This window comes from Antechinus flavipes, chromosome 3 (genome assembly GCF_016432865.1).
Source record: "Antechinus flavipes isolate AdamAnt ecotype Samford, QLD, Australia chromosome 3, AdamAnt_v2, whole genome shotgun sequence".
Lineage (NCBI taxonomy): Eukaryota > Metazoa > Chordata > Mammalia > Dasyuromorphia > Dasyuridae > Antechinus > Antechinus flavipes.
The window spans coordinates 632,297,835-632,321,643 of NC_067400.1; the positions used below are offsets into that span (position 1 = coordinate 632,297,835).

General features: G+C 39.7%; 1 protein-coding gene across 6 annotated transcripts in view; it reads right to left on the minus strand.

The window, feature by feature from the left end:
- LOC127556798 (zinc finger protein 420-like) overlaps positions 1–23,809 on the minus strand; it is a 143,039-nt gene that overhangs the window by 117,669 nt on the left and 1,561 nt on the right. For 2 of the 6 annotated variants that reach the window (XM_051990231.1, XM_051990232.1), the window contains exons 2-3: positions 14,358–14,441; positions 11,894–11,983 (exon numbers count right to left, since the gene is read on the minus strand). In XM_051990231.1, the coding sequence (XP_051846191.1) occupies positions 11,894–11,983; positions 14,358–14,441 (174 nt within the window). Of the gene's footprint in view, positions 1–1,691; positions 8,228–10,824; positions 10,894–11,856; positions 11,984–14,357; positions 14,442–23,809 lie in introns of those variants that run through there. The other 4 variants (XR_007952509.1, XM_051990234.1, XM_051990230.1 and 1 more) reach the window with 4 other exon arrangements.

Consider the following 23,809-nt stretch of genomic DNA (forward strand, 5'->3'; position numbering starts at 1 on the left):
TATCTGCCAAGGGAAAATCAGAAACTTTATGAGCAAAACTACAAAACACTTTCACACAAATTAAGTCTGATCTAACCAACTGGAAAAATATTAAATGCTTTTGGATTGGGGGAGCAAATGTAATAAAGATGACAATACTACCTAAATTGATCTATTTATTTAGCGCTATACCAATCAGACTCCCAAAAAACTATTTTGATGACCTAGAAAAAATAACAAAAAGTCAAGAATTTCAAGGGAATTAATGAAAAAAAAAATCAAATGAAGGTGGCCTAGCTGTACCAGATCTAAAATTATATTATAAAGCAGCAGTTACTAAAACCATCTGGTATTGGCTAAGAAATAGACTAGTTGATCAATGGAATAGGTTAGATTCAAAGAGCAAAACAGCCAATAACTTTAACAATCTAGTGTTTGACAAACCCAAAGACCCCAGTTTTTGGGATAAGAACGCAGCATTTGACAAAAATTGCTGGTAAAATTGGAAATTACTATGGCAGAAACTAGGCATTGACCCACACTTAATACCGTACACCAAGATAAGGTCAAAATGGGTTCATGATCTAGGCATAAAGAATGAGATTATAAATAAATTGGAAGAGCATAGGATAGTTTACCTCTCAGACCTGTGGAAGAGGGAGGAATTTATGACCAAAGAAGAACTAGAGGTCACTATTTACCACAAAATAGAAAATTTTGATTATATCAAATTGAAAAGTTTTTGTACAAACAAAACAAATGCAGACAAGATTAGAAGGGAAACAATAAACTGGGAAAACATTTTTACAGTCAAAGGTTCTGATAAAGGCCTCATTTCCAAAATATATAGGGAACTGACTCTAATTTATAAGAAATCAAACCATTCTCCAATTGATAAATGGTCAAAGGATATGAACAGACAATTCTCAGATGAAGAAATTAAAAGTATTTGTAGCCATATGAAAATATGCTCCAAATCATTATTAATCAGAGAAATGCAAATTAAGACAACACTGAGAAATCACTACACACCTGTCAGACTGGCTAGAATGACAGGGAAAGACAATGCGGAATGTTGGAAGGGATGTAGGAAAACAGGGACACTGATACATTGTTGGTGGAATTGTGAACACATCCAGCCATTATGGAGAGCAATTTGGAACTATGCTCAACAAGTTATCAAACTTTGCGTACCCTTTGATCCAGCAGTGTTTCTACTGGGCTTATACCCCAAAGAAATACTAAAGAAAAAGGGACCTGTATGTGCCAAAATGTTTGTGGCAGCCCTGTTTGTAGTGGCTAGAAGCTGGAAAATGAATGGATGCCCCTCAATTGGAAAAGACTCTACGAGGATAGCTAATATGCTTTTCGATTGAACAAACACCTATTGAGTGTCTCTCATTCAATTTGCCCATCATGTTAGGGCTGGAGACTAAAGCCAAAAAGAAGAGAAATCACAGTTCTTCTGAGGCTAATATTTTTAAAAACCCAATATGTAAATCCTTATTTAAGAACTAACATCCCATATTAAGATTTACATAGGATCAGCTGGATGGCAAAGTGGATCAATCATTGATCTGGAGTCTGGAGAATTTGAGTTTAAATCTGAACTCAGATACTTGACATTTCCTATCTGTGTACCCTGTGTAAGTCACCTAACTCTTATCTTGCAAAAGAAAAAGTAAAAAAATAGATCTAAAGCTGAAGGGGACTTCAGAGGATATTTAATTCAACTTTATTTACAGATGAAACCTACAAAAATCAAGTAACATGTTCTGTAGCACATAGGAATTATATTTTAGAGGCAGGATTTAAACCTAGGTTTTTTGACTTTAGAACAAGAAGCTCTTTCCATGGTACTATGATCTCATAGGGAAAGACTGCCAGAAGAAGAAGATATGCATGGTTCTGACTTCCTCAGCCCTTGGTGGAAACATGGCACCTGCAATATTGATGGTCGTATCCTTCCCTAATATTCTCTTTGTCAAAGACCTCCAGTTACCAGTTGATCTGGATTCTCTCTTCTGCATCCTGTCACAGGAATCTGAAATGAATTAAAATATCTTGAGTCTGCTGTGCAGAGGTTACTCACTGAAAAAAAGAGGTGGCCAGCATTACTAGTCCCTTATCTCTTTTGTGAACATGGCAGTTCCCTCAATCAAAGATTTCAGCTTCAGTGCTGCGGGGAGAGGGGGGAGGAGGGAGGGAAAAGAAAAGAGGATATCTTACCTTTCAGGGGTAAACAACCCTGTTGTCTCCATCTGTATTGGATTCCGTCTCTGATGTTAATAGGAACATTTCATGAAGAGCCCAGGCTATAGCATACATATAGCATTGTAGACGGTGTAACTCTGGTCAGACATGGTATCTAAATAACCCAAACGTACTGTGTCTAAATAGACATTTGGTGAACAGATGCCTCCCTTCATGTTTATATGCACATCAAAAGCTGAATTCCAGAATTTTTTAAGGAAAATATCCCCTGGGTGTTTCAGGGTGAATGTTTTTCAGATAAGCTTTAAACCCAGGAATCTTACTTGCCTGATCAGAAAATATCAGAGCCCCATGAAAATAATTGAAAGAGAAATAGTTTTGGTTTTTTTGGGAAATATCCCAGTGACCTGCTGGTGATCCACCCTCTTTGTAGAATTTCCCAAAGCTATTTGGGGGCAAAATGGTGGCAGACCCTTTAAAACCTACCTCTGCCTTTCAACCAGTATAGACTAAATTGAAATTATTATTTCCTACCTGTGGGAATTTAGAGAGTTCTATTATGGTTCCCATGGAGAAAGTCATTTCAGAAGTAACTCCTTCAATGATCACTGCAGACTTGTCCAACCTCTCACAGCTGTAATTTGGAATGGTCTGTCCCTGGCCTGAGAGCCACATAAAGGAACTCTCCAAGGTCCTCTCATCATTGTGACAGGCATTGTAGATATGGAATCCCAGAGTAATGTTGGGTAACAGATCGAAGTTCCTGTTAATCCCTTCTACAAAAAACATTAAGGTAAGGGCCTGATAATAGTGTTTGGGCAGAAACCTGCAGTGGGAGAGAGATTGTCAGGGACAAGGATTATTTCTGGTTCTACTCTCACCTGAACAGGAACTGAAAATTTCAGAAGTAGAATCTCCTCAGCCACATGAAGGTGCAATTTTAGGCCCACAATATGTGGCAAATTACTTTTTAATTCCGTCTTCTAATGATATTTTTATCCTGAATATTTTATTCTATTACTAGCAATGAGACCTTTACCATCTTACCCATCTCTGGCCTGGAAGCATCAGAAGCAGTATTAGAGAGTCTTCCCCATTCATCTCTATTCAAATTTATTACCACATTTAAATCATTACTACAGCTAAAAGTACCAGTTCTCCAAAAATTACAAGCTGTTATTCTGTAGGCTATCAATCTTTTACATAATCAATTACTAAGTTTTCAAAAAGTGTTGCAATTTAGTACAATGATAAAAAAGAAGACAAATTTTTGGGAAAACTGGTTGTTAATTTGGTAGAATTCTCACCAAAAAACACATTTCAATATAATCTCCAAATGTTACATTACTTAGAAAGAAAAATAGCTCACATAATAAAAACTTCCAATCACTGGGGGCTAAAATTTCATAAGCTAAATTATCTAGTAACATCTTAACATAAGACGATGTAGCCCCATAAAGACTGCAAGCCTTCTTCAAATCTTTGATTTTTTCCAGATCTAAAAGAGTGTATCTTCTCCTTTGCTGACCTGAAGAACCAAATTCTTCAATAACAGGGTATGCATATAGCAAATCAGATACATCCTGTCCTTTTTTAGCTTTACCTAGTGCCTTTTGTAATCTTGTCATAGGCTGCTTCATAGCATTCTCATGGGCAGTATTGACTGCAGGCCAGGCAGTGTTCTGGATGATAGAATTTTTGGAACAGACTCGGTTGATTACTGTTCAGGTGGCTTCAGGAGCAAGCATGAAGTTATATTTTTCTCAACTGAGTGGCACTGGGGCTCATGCAGACATTGGAGATCAAATCCATTTTGTTGAAGAGACATATCTCCGAATATTCCAATGTGCCAGAACAGTACATGGAGGAGGATTCCTGTAGAAAAGGGTGAAAAGGCAAGCTTTACCCAAATAAGACAAAAAACTGTTGAACTGGATCAATCAACCCATTTCTCTGAATAACATATCAAACTTGCTGTTGTATTTTATGCTTTGGATATATTTTGTTACCCTGGCATGTTTCCTCCTGCCCTGTTCTCTAATATATGCTCACCACAATTTAGATGAGCTCCAAGCATCCCTTCTTTTATCTCAAGGTAGCACAGAACAGGGAGAGGTTGAGGGCCAGCTTTGAGGAGGCAGAGGATTCAGACCAGCCCAGGTCTATAGCTTGTCCCCTGTTTGTTGGCTGTGAGAACTCGGGATGGTTGCTCGCCACCCCTCTGTTCTGTCTCCAGGGAAAAGGATGTCTTTGGAGATTACAAGGCAAGGAGGAAACTGTATGGGTGATTTTATAGCTAACAGACACATGAGAAAAGACTAATGTTCTCGGGAGAACACACTATTGCCTCTGTGAAAGATATATAAATCCTTATCCTCAGACGAATACATTTTGTTTGTGCTTATCTCCCACCTGACCTCTGTTTGCTGTCTGCTTGTCCTCCAGCCCTTTCCCCATCAATGTTTAGAAGCTCACAGGCTGCCTGGCTGCTAGAGCTGGACGGGAAGCAACATGAGATAACTCTACATAATCAACTGAATTCATGTTTTTTCTCTCATGTTTCAAAAATATTATTCATGCCATTTTTTTAATCCTGATTTTTCTCATTTTGGAATTTAGGGGAAACTATTTTCTTAGAAATACTGGCATTTGAAAAATAACTTCTAGGGGATTATGTAAATGTGCCCTTCGAAAATGAACTCTTCTTTTGATACGGACTCTGTAAAATAGATGTGAAAAACTGTAACTAGAATGTTCAAAAACTTACCTGTTTATCTGGTATATTTTCCTTTAAAATGAATATGACATCTTTTTAACCAAATAATAAATTCTTGTTCCCAATTCTTTACTTTTTACATTTGTCAAATACAAGAGTATAATTTATATGAACACTGTGTGGGACAATGACGACCAACCCAAAATAGTTCACATAGATGTTTCTCAGAGTCAGAGCAGAAAGCAGTTGATTCCATTTCTGCAGGAATGGGACATCACCTCAACTAGTCCAGTCTAGCAAAGGGAAGCAAAGTATAGGAGATGGAGCAAGATTTTTTAAACGCTGGACTGAGCAACTTTACCACACAGTGGACTCCAACTATCCCGGACTTTGTATTGGGGCTCACAATATGTTATAGAAACCCACTCCACTTAAGAACAATAACTATACATTACAAAGCTTGCTGATGTGGCAAAGTCGTTCGTGCAAGACTAAGTAAGGGTACGAGGTAGAGAGTTTTTCTGGAACTGTAGCCCTAAACTATGGCACTCCTTTGGGAGTCAGCTTTCTGAAAAGGCCAACGAACCCACCTGATACAATTTAGCAAGATAAGGTCAAAATGGAGACCTAAGCCACATTCACAGATATTTTAAAAGAAAAGTAGAACATGGAACACATGACTTATCACACAGATGGAAAGCCAAAGAATTTAGGAAAAAACAAGAGAATGAAGAGGAAAATTAAGTAATAAAAACCATTTAAATTCAGATAAAAAAAATCTCTTAATTATGTTTATTGAAAAAGCAAATTAAAACATTTGGTTTTTTCCATTATAAAGACTCTTCTTTGGACACCAATTTTGGGATTTCATAGGAAAACACAAATCTATTTTCTGACTTTTATACACAGTATAAAATTGCAATGTCTAATGAGATCTATGCTATAGGAAGAGGGCTTCCCTCATTCATTATATTCATGTTTCATCTGCAACAAGATTTCTACACAAAATATGAGATCCAGCCTTTCTGCAAATACATTTTGTATAATGTTTCTTTCCAGTGGGAATATTGTGATTTATAATGTGGTAAGAGCAAGTCTTCCTTCAGTACATTTGTAAGTCTTCTCTCCACTCAGTATCCTGAGATGCAAACTCAGAGGAGAACTTACGCTAAAGACCTTCCCATTCCAAGTCCATAGGAGATTTGTTCCCAAGCAGAAAATCTCTGTTGACTGAAAGCTCTGTCCTCCATTTTTATAGCTTTATTCATGATTTCAATCTTCTGGGAATTTTCTGGAGTCAATTCAGGGATGAAGTGAGCCTGAATGTTTTTCCACGTAGATTATATGAATGAGGTTTTACATCTAGCATAGGATCTCCAATATCTAGTCAAGGACTAATATCTGTTAAAAACTTTACCATGATCCAGACACTCAAAAGTTTTCCTCTACTGTGCTCTCTATGTTAAGTAAGATTTGAGCTTTGCCTGAAGGTTTCCACATTCATGAAGTTTCTGTCTAATGTGGAATTTTCTCATTCTCAACCAAGACTGTTGTGCCATGTGAAAGCCTTTCCACAACCATTACCTTCATAAGGCTTCTCCCCAGTGTGGATTCTCTGATGGGAAGTAAAATGGCTGCGCTGTGTGAAAGACTTTCCACATTCATTACATTCATAAGGCTTCTCCCTGATGTGGATTCTCTGATGGGAAGTAAGATGGCTGCGCTGTGTGAAAGCCTTTCCACAATCATTACATTCATAAGGCTTCTCTCCAGTGTGGATTCTCTGATGACAAGTAAGACTGCTCTGTTGGGTGAAAGCCTTTCCACATTCATTACATTTATAAAGCTTTTCTCCAGTGTGGATTCTCTGATGTTTTCGAAGACCTGAACTGCATCTGAAATTCTTTCCACACTGATGACATTCATAAGGTTTTTCTCCAGTATGGATTCTCTGATGGACAGCAAGGGAGCAGAGCTTTGTGAATGCCTTTTCACAGTCATTACATTCATAAGGCTTCTCTCCAGTGTGGATTCTCTGATGTTCACGAAGACCATTACTCCATGTGAAAGTCTTTCCACATTGAGTACATTTATAAAGCTTCTCTCCAGTGTGGAATCTCTGATGAACAACAAGATAGGAGTGAGATGTGAAAGTCTTTCCACATTCGGTACATTTATAAAGCTTCTCTCCAGTGTGGATTCTCTGATGTTTTCCAAGAACTGAAATGTATCTGAAATTCTTTCCACATTGATTACATTTATAAGGTTTTTCCCCAGTGTGGATTCTCTGATGGACAGCAAGACTGCAACGCCGAGTGAAAGTCTTTCCACATTCATTACATTCATAAGGCTTCTCTCCAGTGTGGATTCTCTGATGGACAGCAAGTTTAGAATTGCATCTGAAACTCTTTCCACACTGATTACATTTATAAGGTTTTTCTCCAGTGTGGATTCTCTGATGAAAAGTAAGCTTGCTGAGCCATGTGAAAGCCTTTCCACATTTCTTACATTGATAAGGCTTCACTCCAGTGTGGGTTCTCTGATGGGAAATAAGATTGCTGCGCTGTGTGAAAGTCTTTCCACAGTCATTACATTCATAAGGCTTCCCTCCACTGTGCTTTCTCTGATGTTGACGAAGACTGTCACTCCATTGGAAAGTCTTTCCACATTCATTACATTTATAAAGCTTCTCTCCAGTGTGGATTCTCTGATGTTTTCGAAGACCTGAATTGCATCTGAACTTCTTTCCACACTGATGACATTCATAAGGATTTTCTCCCGTGTGGATTCTCTGATGGATAGCAAGGGAGCAGAGCTTTGTGAAAGCCTTTCCACAGTCATTACATTCATAAGGCTTCTCTCCAGTGTGGATTCTCTGATGTTGAGCCAAGTTGGAATAACATTGGAAATCTTTTCCACATTCTTTACATGTGTAAGATTGTTCTTCTATGTGAGTTTTCTCTTGTTGAGAAGTACATCGCTTTCTTAAAATTTTTCCATGTTTCTTACATTTATGAGGTTTCTTTCCAGCATGGATACTCTGATGCTTGGCAAGGGAAGAGAGTACAAGAAAAGTTTTATCACATTCATGACACTCAGGTGTTTTCTCTACAGGATGTATATTCTTATCTTTAGCAACACTGGAGCTCTCTCTTAAAACTTTTTTGTGTGTATTACATTCACAGTGTTCCCCTCCAGGATGGTTTCTTTTCTGCTTAGCAAGAACAGCCCTGCATGCACTATATTGAAAAAGGTCTTTCCATGAAATCATTTTTCGATTTGCACTCATCTCCTTTATATCAAACAGTGTCTCTGCATCTGAAAAAAATAAATACATGTGTATAAACATACCCTCTAAAGCTGGCTGATCATAAATTCACTGACTTTTAATATTTCCAGGAAAAAGTTTTCAACCTGAAATGGACAGATTCAACCCTTTTTAAATGCTATTAGCTCACCCCAATAAAGTGACTCAATTAACACAGAGTTCCATACACAGTATAATGACATTGGAGCCCCCACAACAAAGCTAAGAAAAAGGCAAGGTGAAGGTTCTCATAATTTAGAAAGAGGCTATGAGTTCTGAATGGCTGAGTAACCTGATCCAAATCCAGGCAGCAGAGATTAATTAGAACTCGAACCTGGAAACTGAGACTTCTCAATCCATTGCACTAGACAGATATTCTCCATTTTATTTCCAATCCTTTCTTTCAAATTCAATCTCAGGCACCAGCTAGCTCTGCACCCCTGGGAATGTGCTTCTTTGCCTCAGTTTTCCTTAGAGGGAAGGTAATAATTGTACCCACTAACCAGGTTGTTGTGAGCATCAAATGAGATCATACATTTAAAACTCTTGCCACTCCATATGCTTATTAACTACTATGGTTGTCACTATGATTTTGATTCTCTCCACTTCAAGTCTTCCTTCATAAACTTCCCTTCCCCTCTCTCTTTACATACAGATGTCTATTGAACATGATGCATTTCCATGGGAGGAAAAAAAAACACTTTTCTTTGCTTGGATTAGCTGAGAATGAGTTTCATAAGCAGCTGTTTCATCTCAAAACATCTCCAAATTTTTATGCCAGATTTAAAACTTCTTGACAGCTTCTCTTTGTATATCCAGAGTATATCAATGCATAGAACAGAACAGGTACTTAATCAATGTGTATTGACTGGTAGACATTACCCAGGGCTGATCATATGGCCTAACTCCACCTCAATCCTTGCATGCGGGTCCCTCTCAGAGGCCAAATATATTTCTATTTCTATCTCTTTTCTGCTCCCTCTCACCTATGAACAAATCCCATAAAGAAGATAACAAGGGACTAGGACTCCTGCTGCTGTTATGGAATAATAACTAGTATTTCCCTCCATATCACTAACCTAAAGGAAGGTGTCAGATATCTAGAAAGTGACTGCATTTAAGTGAGGGAGGTGCCCAAGGTCACCAGCCTCACTTTTCCCCCACAGAGCCATCTGTGTCCCATGGACAGGTTTAGATCATGATTACTGCAGATGGCTCTGCATGCAGGGGAAGACCTGGTCCTTCTTAAGGTAAGATCTCCAACAGGTTGCCCCCATCCAGTGATTAAAGCTAGGGAACAATGAAAGCAAAGAATCTCCTCTCTCATCTGGGCTAAAAAAAAAATCTCTATATTAAAAAGAAATGAATGAATGACTCTGGGAAGAAGTACAGGGTTGGACCAAAGCAGAAATGATTGTGATTTACACTCAGTTTAAGTCAATGAGGACCAAAACAAAGACCAAAAGGATTTATAAAGGATCTATGGGAGGTCAATGAGAATCAGACCGATTTTGATTTAAGGTGCGTTCCTTAAGAAAAGAATCAGGGCAGCTAGATGGCACAGTGGATATTGTACCAGCATTGAAACCAAGAGGACCTGAGTTCAAATCTGGCCTCAGACACACTTCCTAGCTGTGTGTCCCTGGGCAAGTCACTTGACAACAATTGCCTCAGCAAAAAAAAAAAAAAAGAAAGAAAGAAAGAAGAAAAGGAAAAAAAAGAAAGCAAGAATGAAATCTATTCAGGGATGGTTCAGTGGTGAAGAAAGAAAGGAGGGAAATGCTTTTAAGACCATCTGTAGATAGGGGTATATGATATTCTAGGTGGACAGAGGGAAGGAAGGAAAGAAGAAAAGAAAGAAGGAAACAGGCAAGGAAGGAAGGAAGATAGAGGAGAGAGAGCAAAGGGAGGAAGAGAAGGAAGGAGGCAGGAAGAGACATCCAACTGATCAATTCCAGCTTGTGGCCAGCTTTCCTCAGAGGTTGTTGCTTATTCTATATATCTCTGCCTATGTGGGGTAGTTGGCAGAGGATGAAAGAAGGGAAAAGAATAAAGTAAAAGCACACAAGAGAGAACAAAAGAACAACTCCAGGAAAGCAAAAAGCCATGGACGGTTCTGAATACATATCTTTCATTTATGGTTCATGGAAATTTTTATTACATATTTTGAATCCTCCCTTAGGTTCTGCTGCACATAAAACATTTTTTTAAAAATTGTTCTTTTCTATAGTTTTCTATTTTGTTTTTAGTTTTAAATAAATATCAAAAGAGTAAAAATAAATGCTTTTTGGCTTAAGGAAAGCCTAAGAAAAGTCATATGAGACAGCCCAAGCCCTCTTTCTTTGGTTGTAGATAGTTGGAAGGCCCCAAATTTCCAACAAAGACTTCCACTAGGATCATTGATTCTTCATTAGAAGGGAACTGAAAGGCCATGAAGTCCATTTTACAGATGATGAGACTGAGGTTCAGAGGTTCACTGAGGTACTCAGGATGTCACTAACACAAAAGTCTGAAAAAGGATTCCAAGCCAGTTTTCCCACCCGCACACCCATCACATGAAGAAGCCTCCTGGGATGGCAGCCTGCACCCGTGTTTGCAACTCACTCACCAGGACAGGAGTTCCTCAGGCCTCCTCTCTCCACATGGGAAATGAAATCTTCTCTGGGAACTGGAAGTCCTGGGGAGGAAGAGAATAGTGGGTGTGAGCCTTGAAACTTGTCATTTATTCCTCATTAGAATAGGGCCAGGGTGCAAGGCCCACTGGGTTGGTCCAAGGGCAACTCAAAGATGGTTTTCAGGGTGGTTATTGCCAGGGGAAGAGGGCAGAAGGGAAAGGAGGCCATGCAGGCAATCTGGAATCAGAAGATCCCACTTGTGCTGCCTCCTTCCCAGCAGGATGGCCACATCCCACAGCTTCCATTTTCTGGACATTAGAGGCAGCTGGGAGCACAGAGAAGGGAGAACCAGGCCTGCAGTCAGGAATGCCGAATTCAAATTTGGTTTTAGACACATTTTGGCTACATGTGACTATGGGCAAGTAATTTCATCTGTTTGTTTTAGCCTCTAGACCTGTAAAATGGGGATAAAGATGGTGCCCAAAACAAAGGGTTTTGGTGGGGATAAAGGGCCATAATGTGCATAAAGGAAGCTTTGAGCACAAGGCCTGGATTCCAGCAAATGTATGGAAAGAGCCCCTCCATTCCCTTTCTTTCCTCTTTCTGTACAGGCCTTTGGGGGATGTAGGAAGAAAGAATAAGGGCCCACTTACTGTACTGGGGGTTTATGAGTTACCCCAGGTGCAGTGAGGTAAAGTGTATTTTTTTTACACAAAAGAACATTGCAAAGACAAAACGGTTCCCCCCAATAAGAAGGGGGTTCCTTCTCTTATTCCATGTTCAGTGAAAAGGGGCAGGATCAGTTTTTAGAAGGTTTGCAGACAAAACTGGCACATTCCCATCCTATGATGCAAAGACCATTCAAAGAAGGGCAGGCGGCAGGAGGACCCTGTCTCTTGGGGACAGGAGGCAGCCCTTGGACCTTTCTGAGAACTGGTAAAAGCCTGAAACTCTACACCCTAGGGAGGGGATGGTGACACTCCTGTTGATGGCAGTTCCAGAGTTCCAAGGGAAGCGCTCCTTACCCAGGGAGAGCAAGTTCTCAGCATTCTCCAGCATGACCTCCTTGTGCAGCTCTTTTTCATCCAGGTCCAACAGACTCCACTCCTCTGGGCTGAAATCCACAGCCACATCCTTGAAGGTCACCAGCTCCTAAAACACCAACATCCAGAGGATTTAAGAATTGAAAGATGCTTCATAACTGACCTAATCCAATGCTCTCAAATTACAGAAGGGACCTAAAGCATGGAGGAGGGATCTGCCCAAAGGTGACAGCCCTTACAGGATTCAAAGCCAGCCCCGAAACCAAAATCCCCAAAGACCAGTGGAATATAGAGAAACACATTTTATATTTTCTAGTGGAATAAAATTGAGAAATGTCTTACTAGGAAATTACTGCCTGTAGAATCAGGAAAGTCATGGGTTCTATCAGAGAGAGGTGAGGATTTTTGGAGGTAAAATCAAACAGTGCTATGTTAAGAAAATGGCATGAAATGCTTGTGTGAAGCTAGCAAATATGATGTGTTATAAAGCTAAAACATTTCCATGATCACTGAGCAGAAAAAAAGGTCTTGTGAATTTTCCAAAAGCCAGAAATTAAGTCTTGTCCAAATGAAAACACTATCCTTCCCCCCAATAGTATTTTATTTTTCCAAATGTAAGTACAGATGTTTTCAACATTCATTTTTGTAAGGTTTTGTGTTCCAGATTTCAGAATCTCCACACTTCTTAATGGATCTGGCCCAATGGTCACCAATTTACAAAAGCAAACTGAAGCAGAGAGGAGGAATTTATCCAAAGGTCACATCCTGTATGAGAACACTTGGAAGCAGAGTCATGCAAAGGCCTCCCACCTACACTGTATAGAGCTGATGTGGACACAGCTGCCGACATGTTGTCTTCCATTTGAGAATGGAAGCTTCTTGAGGGCAAGGACTAATTTTTCCTTCTTTGCATCTCCCCTATATTCCCACAGGACCTCTAAATGCCTGTTGCTTTGATGCAAGCAATGGTAAAGGGGGAGAAGGCTAAGTTTGAGCCAAGTATGATGGAGTTATTCTAGAAGTGCCTAATTGCAGGTGAGGGGTTTTATCAGGGACTTTCCTTCTGGGAACTGCCATGTATATCATGTCAGCTGATAGGGTGGGCCCAGGAGGTACAAGGGGCTCAGACTCACACAGGAGCTTGTGTTTTACAGGTGTTTCTTTGAGAAGGCCAGGGGTGTGTCCTCTTGCTAGATCTTTTCTGAGGAGGCAGCACTAACTGCATGTATCTCCCTTCTGCAGATTCCCATACGCAGTGCTGAGTGGGCTGCGCATGGGGTATTCAAGGGGAGAGTAAATATAAATGGCCAGCTTCGAGTCCACAGGAAGAAGGATGAGGAGAGAAGTAGAGAGAGGCAGAGTTGTAGAGAGATTCAGACATAAAAAGAGACGCAGAGACATACATCCACCGGCTCTTGCTTCCTGCTAAGCCCTGCTGAGATTGCAATAAAGAAACATTGGCTGGTCTCCATGTCTATCCGGGGAAGATGCATATGTATGGCCCTGGCAGTCGTAGCCTCGGTGGGAGGTAACAGGAGATAAAGAAAATAAAATGGAAGAAAAGAAAACCCACTGGGAAGCAAAGAAACTTTGGACAACTGATCCATTTCTAACATGTAGGTTTGTATTTTCAAATCTGCTCTTATGTTCTGCTGGTTCCTTGAAATTTTTTTTCTTCTCTTATTTTTGTATTTAAGGTTAAAACAAATTATACTCGGGCCATTAGATGGCACAGTGGTTAGAGCACTGGCCCTGAAGTCAGGAGAACGTGAGTTCTAATCCCACCTCAGACACTTAATACTTCCTAGCTTTGTGACCCTGGGCAAAGTCATTTAACCCCAATTGCCTCAGGAAAAAAAATTATAATAATAACCAGGAAAATCAGTAAAGATCTGTGTGGCCTGAGGAAACAGGAGCTGAGCAGCAGCACGGGGACAATTTCTGCTCTGCTCCCAGCCAGGGAAAGGACAAGAGCTGGGGAAGCTTCCAGGGTTCTGCTCCAGACATCAGGGCCAAAGGTTTCCAGGAAAGTCAGTGGCTGCAGGAGAGAGACTGACCACAGGACACAGAAACAGGCTAGAAGGTGTGTGTGTGTGTGTGTGTGTGTGTGTGTGTGTGTATCTATGTGCAGAGGGAAGATGGTGGTGCTGGACCAAAGCAAAGACATAATACCCACAGGACAGACACTAATGAGTGACATGGTCACTCTTGTCAAGGACCTATTCAGGGAAAATTTAAAAAACATGTGGGGGCAGCAAATGGGGGAAGGGAGTTAGTGCTCAAGATGCCAAAGGGATAGTGAATCAGTCCAAAACCTAGCAGAGGGGAGGGCAGTGTTGTTATTACTGCAGTCACTTTCCTGCCCATTTTTGTAAAGGATCCACAGATAAGAGAGATGGTCATCCTCACAGACCATCCTCCAGATCCATGGAAATGGCCTCTTGGGCTGATGTTGCCCACATCTTTGGGCAGAATATACTCACCTGGGCTGGGGGTCTACGGCTCTCAGGCGCCATTCCTTCTGGCTCCAGGCTCCCCGCTTGGGCCAGGCCTTGGTCCTCTGCAGGCTGTTGGAAGGGAATGATTATAACTGCACAGATGTTGTTTTCTTCTTTTCCTGGACAGGGGGCTAGCCTACAGGAAATTACAGAGGGTGAGGTTCCAGGGGAGTTATTAAGCCCTGTCCTTAGGTACAGACCCCAACCAACAGGGAGGCAACATCCATTGAGTGATTAAAGTTGGAGAAAAATTAAGCCAAGAATGTTCTTTTACCCAGTCAAAAACAACAAGGCTGGGAGGGAAAAGTCCCCAGGGTTACTTGCCATAGGGACAGTCAGGAGTTTACAAGATAAAAAGGACAGGGAATATGATGACCGGGTGGGATGATATAAACTTGATGATGAGCTCATCTTCTCTTACTCCTACTATTCTGATTCCCTTCCTCTCCACCACCTTCTACCCAAAAGGCAGGAAGGATTTAAGGTGCCAAATGGGAAGAGAGTATGTAGAACCTCAATGTCCCCTGAGTCAGAAATCTCCCTGCCAGTAATACTCAGTCCTCCCAGCATTCCTTTTCCCCAACAGACATATTATCTAGAAAATAAACTGACTGAGGGATAAAGTAAGGAGGTAAGGGCTTTGGGAGGCAATTTAGTCTGGGATTCAGCTCCCAGGACCTATGGTGGGGGAAGTGGCAGAGAGCTGGGAAGCCTGGGTAAAAAGGAGTCCAGACTTAAGTGTCCAGAAGTGATTTAGGTTGGCAGTTGAATCAGGAAAAACAAGATGGCTGAGTCCTGAAATCTAAGCAGAAGATGGGGGAAGATTCCCAAGACTTTTGGGTAGATTTTAGGCTTAGAATCCTGAAAGGGAAATGTGAAAACAGTGAGCCACATGCCTGGAAAGGAGCCCAGATATGCAGGTCCAGAGAAGTTGGCCCAGGAAACAGCTTCAGTTCCTATAACCAAGAACGGTTCCTGGGGGCAGAAAGGCAGAGCCCATGGAACCTCATAAAAAATCCGAAGGCGCACAATCAATTTATCAAACAGGAGTTGGAGTCAAGCTAGGACACTCAGGTCCACAAGGGGGGCTGAAAGTGAGACTCCTGGGTTACTATGGGGAAGCCTGCATTTGGGCAAATATGTCCCAGTGGTAAACTTGAGGAAGAGGGTGACACTGGATATTCATGAAGTGTTTGGAAAGCTGAAAAAGAGGTAGGGGCCAAGAATTCATTAAGTAGCCAGATCTGGAAGTGAATTGTTCTGACAGAAGGGGAAGACATTGGCCATCAGAGCAGATAAGAAGTATGAACGCTTATGCAAGGGCAGCCAGCAGAAGGCAGGACTTGTGAGGAGCCCTGGCTCACACCTACCTGGGTCTTGCCCAACAGGGAAGGTTTGCAGTAAGTAGAAAATGGCAGATCCAAGAGAATGTCCAGAGATCTCATTTGCAAGCCTTCCTGTTTCCTGTCTATTCCAGGAAAGCCTCTGAGGCTCAAGAGCCCCAAGCAGCCTAGTTCCTGAAGCCTGGAGGGTGGGACCTCACTCCCCAAATCATCCAGGGTGATGACCTCTGAATGCTGCCTACCTCCCCTCCCCCAGCCCTGCCTACCATCACATGGCCAATGGCTTTTGGAAAGGCTCTTCTCTAGCCCTAGACTCTTCCCAGGCTTCCAAACTCCACCTAGAACTCTTATTTCACCTGGTCACTTACCCACCAGGCTGCTCATTTTTTATCTCCCATGAGCTCCCTTTGCCCCATGTTCCATCACCTGAAGTTTTCTTGGAGGAAGGATTCAGGACTTTTATCTTGCCCCAGGACTTGGCAGAGCACAGCCTCTCTTACATCCCATTCAAACACAAATCAAGCCATCTCCCTTTTTCCAGTGGTCCTCTTCAAGAGCAAAACATCATCATCAGAAAAATGAACACTTTCTAGAAGCCTTCCCACAGTGCAACCATGATGATTTCCATGTTATTCAATTTCATATTTTATTTGTAATGAATATTTTGTTATCTTCCTAATGGATACACTAATAATTTAGATTTTGCAGAGCTGCCTTTTCTGGATTAGGAGGCAGGAATTACAATACAAAGTAAAATTATGAAACATTCTGATAATGTATATTCTTGTATTGTACTATATTTATGGACAATCAGTGAATTGACTGGAAAACTACAGAGAACTGTTCCTATCGCAGAACTCTGCTTTGGAGAGGGGATGATCACAACCCTTAAGATTTCAAACAATCCAAGAACTGTTGTATTATCTTCCATTGGGAAACCAATCAAAGTCTGGCAATGATTGTATTGCAACTTACTTTCTCCCACTCTTCCCACTTAAGATTTGTATATAAAACCTCTGCCTGTTGTGCAACAAATGGAGATCTCCTGCCCAAGAGAACTTCCAGTTTGCAAACCGTATTCCTCACCGAGAAAGTGGTAACTTAAACAGGTACTTAATTTCTAAAACCTGCCTCTAGTCCAGCTATCCACACATTCATTACATTTATGAGGCTTTTCAACAGGATAAACCTTCAATCTAATAAGATTTGAATTCCAACCAAAGAACTTCCCACACTGATTGAGTATGTATATTTGTATTGCTTTATATGTTATAGCTATTATTATGGTATTATTTTAAACTTTTGAACAATTCTTACAGAAAATTCCACATAGAATTTTCTTAATTACTTTGAAATTTATAATTTTATAATTGCTAATTTGTCTGCCTCAGTTTCTATATTTTAGAGAATGAGGACAATAAGAAATCTAAGCTGTAAGGCTAAATTAGTCCAAGATAAATATCTCCTTTCTGTCAGATGCTGAATGAAAGGGATTCTCAAAAAAGACAAATAACAATACATTCCCTCTGTTCACTGCCAGACCACCCTAGATGGTGGGGAGATGCTCGAATCACCCAAGCTCTGTCAAATTAAAACTCCTTTGTCATGGCTTCCTTGTCATTATCATTCCACTTCATTGTCATGAGCTCCCAAAGAACTAAGGTGTCAAGAATCCTGCCCATAATCAGTGAGGAATAAAAAGAGTTCACATTTGCAGGTTGGTAGAAAATCCCTGGTGTTTACTGAGTCTGGGAAAATTGGATCTTTAGGAAAATCAACTAGTTCAATTTGGAAGAGAGGGCATTGAGGTTGATTGACCTCATTTTTATATACTGAATAATATTTTATTTTCAATTATATGTAAAGACAATTTTTTAATACTTTAATTTTTTTTTCAGTTCCAAATTCTCTCCCTCCCCTTTTCACTTCCTTTCACCTTAAGATGATAAGCAATTTACAAAGGTTTTCTAAGTGCAATGATGTAAAACACATTTCCCAAAGAATTTTCACCTCATGAAAACTGAGCAAGGCAAGAGTGAAGGATCCTGGACTATTTCCCAATTCTCTGTTGACTGATAATCTTTGTAATAGATACTAATATCCAAACCCACTCCTCAGCTGATTGCTCATTGATGATCTGATCTGTGATAATCAAAACCCAGAGACCATCCCTCAATTCACTGCTGACTGATCTGGTCAGTAAGAACCAAGTGCCAGAGACTACTCCCTAGCCCTACCCTTAGGCCACAGAATGAGCCTATCTATGATTGAAAGTTGGATCACTGTTAGCTCCTTGCTTCTCGTTCTCTTTGAATTTTAACTGGCTTTGTAATGGTGTTAGTATTGCAATAAAGCTTTCCCCTTTGGCTAGCAGATGGGTTCAAGTCTGTAAATTCTGAAGAGATATCTCGTGACACCAGTCTGGGACCCCAAACTTTTGGAGTCTCTCACCTGGGATGCCAGAGAAAGCAGAAGTGCTAAAGGGTAGCTTTTGACAAAGATGAATCAGTCCTCTTTCATGTCATTTTGTCTGTGTCTGCATCTCTGTGTAGAATGTCTGTTTCACATTTGTTCTGTGAGCTATTTTAAAATTGCAACCAAAAAATATTCCTGAAACAGCTCAGCTATGGGGATTGTTAGCAAGGTCGGTATAGCCCAGTCTCTCTGTTTGCTCACTCTTCTCATCTCAGAATTGGAGGGAAATTCAAATTCTGCCTCACTTATAGGAACAAGGGAAGCAAAAGTGTGGGGACCACACACAACCTTGCCCAGATATCCCCATCAGCTTGGGGAAATGGGGATAGGGTGGGGATCAGGCTTTATGGTCAGTATTCCCTGAGCTCTAGCCCCTGAAAATCCCAAAAATCCATTGGGAAATTTCATGTTGCATATATGGGCCATATAACTTTTTAGTTTATAGGTCTACTGATTGGTATGGGTTAGAGGAGGTACAGTAGAGCGAGTTCAGCAGCCAAGCTCCAAAAAATATTACGGAACTTTGATCTTTTCATTTGAAGACCATGTGACTCTTTTGTCAAGTGTATTTCTTTTGCAGAATATCGGGTTCTACTTTCTAATGCATTGTGCTACCCTCCTCTGTATTGAACGTCTATCCCCTCATGTACATATTATTATGAAAATTCTAATTTTCTCAATGATATCCTTTGATACTTACTCATTGTCCCTACCCCTTCTCATCTTTAAACAAAAACTAAGTGGGAAAAGGGGATGGGATCAACAGGCACTAACTGATCACTGAAGTGGCCTAAACTTCCCTTCCTTCCACTCCCAGATGACAGGCTAGAACTTAAGCTAAAAAGTCTCTGACCTACTTATCTCCCTTACTTGAAGCTTCCATTACAATGCAAAGTTATTTTCCACCACTCAGGAGGCAAAATGGAGAGAGCATGCTGCCTGAAGTCAGGAAGACTTGAGTTGAAAACCACTCAGACATTTTTCACCTGGGTAACACTGGACAAATCACTGTATGAAGAGGGCTGAAACTCTTGAGTCGATGCACTGAGGTCAGCAAAGCCAAGCACTTGAGGCTAACTATTGATTGGACAATAAGCTATAGGAATATGCTTGGAAAATGGCCCTTCCCACTATCCTGTGCTGGCTCAATGATTGAGGATTGTAGGGGGGACTAAGGGGTGGAGTAAGATTAGCCAGAGTCACGTTTACAGTAGACAAGGAAGAAGGTGGTTGCAGAGATTCTATTTCCATCCTGTTCACTTCTACCCCTAAAGACCAAGAATAAAGACTAAGGACTTTTGCTTATCTTGACTCTGGCTGATTCTGGGGTATCCTGGGTGCTAGCGAGGTCATCACAACTGTACCTCTATTTTCTTCTGTTACTTTTCTATACACTTAGGATACTAATAGTACCTCCTACTTGCCATGGTTGTTGTAAAGAAGAAATATTATTTGTGTACCACTTGGATAATAAATGATACCATATGAAGGTTAGCTATTAATGCTGTGATTTAGAGGGAAAAAACATTGGATCACAAATACTACCAGTAAAAAATTTCTGGATTGAGTTTTGACCTAAAGAATTGTGTCTCCTAAAATAGGAGACACAATTAGAAGCAAAAGAAAGTCCCACTTTCCTTTCATAAAACTCAAAAGACCTTTCATAGGAAAATCAATCAGAAGGACCTTGGGGAGAATCCAACACTTTTACCTTTAAAGTAAGACATCTAGAATCAGACAACGGGTTCAAGATGTCCAAAAGACAGTTTGGAACAGAAGGGCTTGAGGCTGATTGACCCCAATTTTTTATAGTGAATATTACTTTTTCCCCAATTACATGTAAAGACAATTTTAACACTTTCAAAAAAATTGGGGGGCACAGATAGGTGGGCACAGTGGAAAGAGCACCAGCCCCGAATTCAGGAGGATCTGAGTTCAAATCTGGTCTCAGGCACTTAACACTTCATAGCTATGTGACCCTAGGTAAGTTACGACCCCAATTGCCTAAACAAAAAAAAAAAAAAAAAAGCATTTTTGCTCTTTCTATTGATCTTTGCTTGAATTTTGTTTTCGTTCTCAGGTTTTTTTCTTTCTTTCCTTCTATACTTAATTTTTTCTTATGCAGCAAGATAACTATAAAAATATGTATATGTAGATATTAGATTTCACATATATTTAAACATATTTAATAGGCATTGGACTACCTGCCTTCTAGGGGGGGAGTGAAAGGAAGGACGGAAAAACTTGGAACAGAAAGTTTTGCAAGGGTCAGTGCTGAAAAATGAGTACCCAAGGATACCCATTACCCATGCATATGTTCCATAATAAAAAGGGTCAATAAAATTTGAAAAGAAAAGGAAAAATAGAAGAAAATCTGAAACATCTCATTAGAAAAACAGGAGAACAGATCAAAGAGAGACAATATAACAATTGTGAGACTACCTAAAAGCTACAATTTTAAAAAGAAAATGGATACAATGTTTCAAGAAATTGTGAAAGAAAATTGCTCTGAAGTTCTAGAACAAGAGGATAAAGGGGGAAAGAAAAAATAGACTGTTCACCAACTAAGAGAGATCAGAGGAGGAAAACTTACATGGATATCCTAGCAAAGCTTCAAAATTCCCAGAATAAGGAGAAAATATTGCAATCTAACCAAAAAACAAGAAAAAAATACTGCAGAAATAGTCAGGATTTCACAAAACCCAGCAGTTTCTGCTCTGAAAGACCATAGGTCTGGTTACATTAAATCTCATAGAACAAAAGAACTGAAGTTGTACCCAGAATAATTTGCCCAGAAAGTTGAGTATAATCTGGAATGAAGGGAAAAAATGGACTTTTAATAAACTGAAAAGCTTCTAAGTATTTATAACAAAAAGAGCAAAATTCAAAGGAAAATTTAATATAAAAGACCCAGTAAAAAGGAAAACATTAAACAATTCTAAGGCATTCCTTAACTATTTACTTATAGATGTGAAAATGTTATCAGTGTAACTGTAGATAGTTTAAAAGATTGGGGCTGAGTCTTGTATGATGGGATAGGAAAAGATGAAAGGGAACAATTATAAAAATTGGGCAAGAGGAAGAACTACTACTGAGAAAGTAGGTGGGGAGGAGGTTGCAGAGCTGGTAATATTGTAACTTTATTCTCTGAATTTTCCAGGAAACAATGTATACATTCAGAAGGATGTAGAAGGCTTCTCAATATATAAAGGTGAGGAAACTGGGAGATGGGGTGAGGGAGGGACTTTTAGTTGAATGGGATGGGGAGTGGGAGAGAAGATCAAGTGACAGGGGTAGGGTAAAATCCAGCTTGAGAACGAGAATAGTGAGTAAATATAAGATGGAAAGAAAATCAGTTCTTTGGATGGGAAGTTTAAAGTGGCTCTTTGTGATAGCAAACACCTGGAAATTGCAGGAATCCCATTCAATCCACAATTATTTTAAATTAAAAATTCCATTACTAGAAATTAGAGATGGTTGGTCTTGAAGTGCTAAGAATCCTGAGACTGGACTCAAGAAAGATTGATTTCAAATCCATCCTCATACTCTTAATAGCTGTGTGTCCTACGGCACATTATTACTTCATAGATGTGTGCCTCAGTTTCCCCAATTATTAATAGGGAAAATGATAGGACCAAACTCACAGGTATGTTGTGGGGCTCAAATAAAAAAATAATTGTATATTTAGTGCATTACTGCCACATAGTAAGTAATCATAGATTATTCCTTTCCCTTCTTTTCCTACTAACTGAGCTGGCATTTGAGGCAATAATGAAGGAAGTATAAGAATGAATTTCTTAAAACTGCTTGGTTCTATACACATATATTGTATCTAGGATATACAGTAACCTATTCAACATTTTTGCCATCTGGGGGAGGGGGTGGAGGGAGGGAGGGGAAAAATCGGAACAGAAGTGAGTGCAAGGAATAATGCTGTAAAAAAATTACCCTGGCATGGGTTCTATCAATAAAAAGTTATTTTAAAAAATGAATGAATTTCTTATACCAGGCAGCATTAGGAACAAGGAAGGCCAATTCATGCTTGATTACAAGAAGAGCTTCCTAAAGTCTAGATCTATCTCAACAAGGAAAGGGTTGTCTTGACAGGAAAGGGTTCCCTTCACTGCACAACTTCAATAAAAGGCCACAGGGGCAGTTTTCAGAGACTTTGTAGACAAAATTTCCATCTGGTTAGAAGTCAGACTAGCTGTTCCGTCTCAGATTAACTCCTATTAAGAAATTCTTTAATGCTGTATTGCTTTTTGAGCATTGCAGAAATGAGACAATGACCAAGATCTAACACTCTATACCGAGATAAGGTCAGAATGAGTTCTTGATTCAGATACAGTGGATGATACTATAAAACAAATTAGGAGAACAAGGGATAGTCTGCCTCTCAGATCTGGGGAAAAGAAAAACTAGAGAATATTATGAAATACAAAATGGAGAATTCTAATTATACTGAATTAAAGAGATCTTGCACAAAACAAAAGGGCTAGCAGTGCTGGCCAGACATTATTCTGGGCTGTGGCTGTGGACAAGGAGGAATGAGCACTTGCTGGGAAAGTACTTTAGGGAACAAAAACATTTCTGGGACAGAAGTTGAGGAACCCTACATGTGACTTAGATGAGAACTGCTGCTAAGGTTGAGCCCCTGGACAGAATTCAGAACATAACAGTAAGGAGGAGCTAAGGACTACCCAGCATGACCCAGAGCTCAGAAATCAAACTTGACTGTAACAATGATCATTATTACAAGCTGCTAAAAATAAAATAAAACCAAATGAAAATTCAGGATGAATAAGCAAAAGAAAAAGAACCTCACAATAGCTACTTTGTTATAAAAGAAGATCACGGTTAATATCCAGAAAATAGTTTGGTTAAAAAACAAGCCATTCCTGTCCCCAAAAGTAACATCAAAGATACACAACAAGCCCAAAAGAAGTTCATGCAAGAACATAAAAAGGAATTAAAAAATCAAGAGATCAAGGAAATATTAGGAGGGGAAATGAAAGCAATCCAAGAAATTATGAAAAGAAAGTTAATCAATTTGAAAGAGGTAACAAAAAAAGTTCTTGAAAAACAGAATTGAAGAAGTGGAATTAAGCGACATTACTGGACATCAAGAAATAATTAAACTTGAAAACATAGAAGAGAATCTGAAACATCTCATTAGAAAAACTGGAGAACAGATCAAAGTGAGACAATATAAGAATTGTTGGACTACCTAAAAGTTATTATTTAAAAAACCATCTGGATACAATATTTCAAAAAATTATGAAAGAAAAATGCCCTGGAGTTCTAGAACAAGCAGGTAAAGGGGAAAAGAAAAAAATCTGCTGTTCACCAACTGAAGAAATCATCTGAAGAAACTTTAGAGGAATATCCTAGCAAAATTTCACAATTCCCAGATTAAGGAGAAAATACTGCAATCCAACCAGAAAATAAGACAGATTTCAATACTGCAGAAATAGTCAGGATTTCACAAAACCCAGCAGCTTCAACTCTTAAAGACCATAGCTTTTATCACATTAAATTTCAAAGAACTAAAGACCCTGGAGTTGCATCCTGAATAATTTATCCAGAAATCTGGAATAGAATATGAAATGAGGAGGAAAA